This window comes from Crocuta crocuta, unplaced genomic scaffold (genome assembly GCF_008692635.1).
Source record: "Crocuta crocuta isolate KB4526 unplaced genomic scaffold, BGI_CrCroc_1.0 scaffold613, whole genome shotgun sequence".
Taxonomy (NCBI): domain Eukaryota; kingdom Metazoa; phylum Chordata; class Mammalia; order Carnivora; family Hyaenidae; genus Crocuta; species Crocuta crocuta.
The window spans coordinates 243,898-245,741 of NW_027528880.1; the positions used below are offsets into that span (position 1 = coordinate 243,898).

Sequence of the window (1,844 nt, forward strand, 5' to 3'; positions counted from 1 at the left end):
CCCTCGTTGCGCGGCTCGCAAGATGCACCCCTGCGTTTCCGGAGCTGTGGAAGCCCCAGCCGGTGGGCTCGGCGCTCCCTGCTCTGCTGGGGGCAGGAAGGCGCCCCGGAAGTGCGGTTTACTCCGGGCGCTGGGGGCACTGCCCGGCCCAGTCCGCCAGGGCAGAGGGAGGCCTCCCTGTGGTCTGCCCGCCCGCCCGACCCCTGCGCACCCACCTGTTCTCCAGCACCCGCACGTTCTCCTTCAGCGCCTTCTGCTGCTCCCTGAGCTGATGGTTCTTGGCGCAGAGCTCCTCCACCCTCTGGGCGTCCCTGTTCACTCGGGGGCGGGGGGGAGGAGGGGGGCTTGAGTTTCCAGTCCTGCTCCAGCGGCTGCTCCAGGCACTGCTCTGGACGGGTGACTCACGCCCACCCCCCACGCTGAGCCTCAGTTTCCCTTCTGCACCACTGGATGGGGGCAGCTGTAGCGCCCTGGGCTGTGGCCGCTGTCTTTCTCACCAGTTTCCCGCTGGGCCAGGGTCTGTCCTGACTCACCGGCATCTCTCGGAGTTCAGCTCCAGAAGTTTATTCTGCAGACCTAGGGGAGCCAGGGAAGGGGTGGGGTCACCTCCTGTCCCTGGCTGTCAGGAGGGCGCTCTGCAGAGCCCCGCCACCTGCCTGGGCCGTCCCACCCGGGCAGGCCCTGGAGGGGTGTTTTCTGGGGGCACAGCCAATGTGGAAATAAAGCAGGCTCTTTGGGTCCCCCTGGCAAGAGCCTCCTTGCCACGGGCTGGCGTCTGACTTGGGCCCCCGCAGCCCCCCCTCTCCGGGTCACAGGGGAAGAGGTCCAGGCACCTCGGGCCCTCAGGGTGGTGTGAGAGAGCTGTCATGGGGCTGAGAGGAGGGGAGTGTGGTGGCTCCCGCCCTGTGGGGGACAGGCCTGTGGGGGGGGGAATGGCCCTGGGTGCCGGGGCAGAGCCAGGCCTGGGGGTCCTGTCGGGGCACACGGATTTCAGCTCTAATCCCTGGAGTGCTCTGGATGGGCCTCCCTCCGTCCCTAGAGGGAGGCAGCCACCCCGGTGTGGCCGTGGGCACCCCTGCCCCGCCCCGGCCGAGGGCTCATCTCAGCCCAAGCTTTCTGTTGGGGGCTTGGCTCTTCATTTCTGCTCTGCTGTCAGCTGACCCTTTGGGAGAACCCCATCAGGGTCACACTTGGGATGCTGATCTGAGGCTGGGCGCCTGCCTCCTCTGGGCTCTGGGTCAGGACTCTGTGTTGGGGCCTGGCAGGCAGGGTCCCCGGGTGTGGCAAGAATTGGAGGTATCATGGAGGAGCACCCCAAGCTGGCCCAGGTGAGGGCTGTGGACACCCACCCCGTGGCACTCACCCCGGATCTCGTTCTCATGGATGTCTTTCAGCCTGTTCAGTGACTCCATGAAGCTCTCCATGGCTCCCGAGGGCTCCAGCCCAGGCCCGTCTGTGCTCAGGGCACAGGGATGGGGCCCTGGCCTCTACTGCCCCTCTGTCTCCAGCCTGTAGAGGAGGGCGTGGGGAGAGGTCACCTGGCTCGGGAAGGTCATAGAAACACACACCGACCTTGTCTGCCCAGGGAAGTGGGCTCCATATTGAGAGGCCGCAGGGTCCAAGGAGGGGGCAGGAATCCGCTGACTGCTGGCGCCACCCCCTCCCCCCCACAGGTCCTCAGGGGCCCCTTGCTGGGCTGTGCACACCTTGAGGGGCCACTGCCTGAGACGCGGGGGCCCGGGGGGCTGGGGCCTGGGCAGCCTGGAGAGGTCTCTGCAGGCGGGCAGCTGGGAGGAGTGAGCTCACAGAGCTGTGGGTCCCCCCCCCCCCCCCCCCCCCCCCCC

The 1,844-nt window shown here is 67.8% G+C and overlaps 1 protein-coding gene across 1 annotated transcript in view; it reads right to left on the reverse strand.

Annotated features, from left to right (window-relative positions):
• RBBP8NL (RBBP8 N-terminal like) overlaps window positions 1–1,495 on the reverse strand; it is a 7,477-nt gene extending 5,982 nt beyond the window's left edge. The window contains exons 1-3 of the mRNA XM_077756839.1: window positions 1,364–1,495; window positions 534–576; window positions 216–311 (exon numbers count right to left, since the gene is read on the reverse strand). Coding sequence (XP_077612965.1) covers window positions 216–311; window positions 534–576; window positions 1,364–1,424 — 200 coding nt within the window. The 5' untranslated portion in view covers window positions 1,425–1,495. The remainder of the gene's footprint in view (window positions 1–215; window positions 312–533; window positions 577–1,363) is intronic.
• Between the last annotated feature and the right edge of the window lie 349 nt (window positions 1,496–1,844).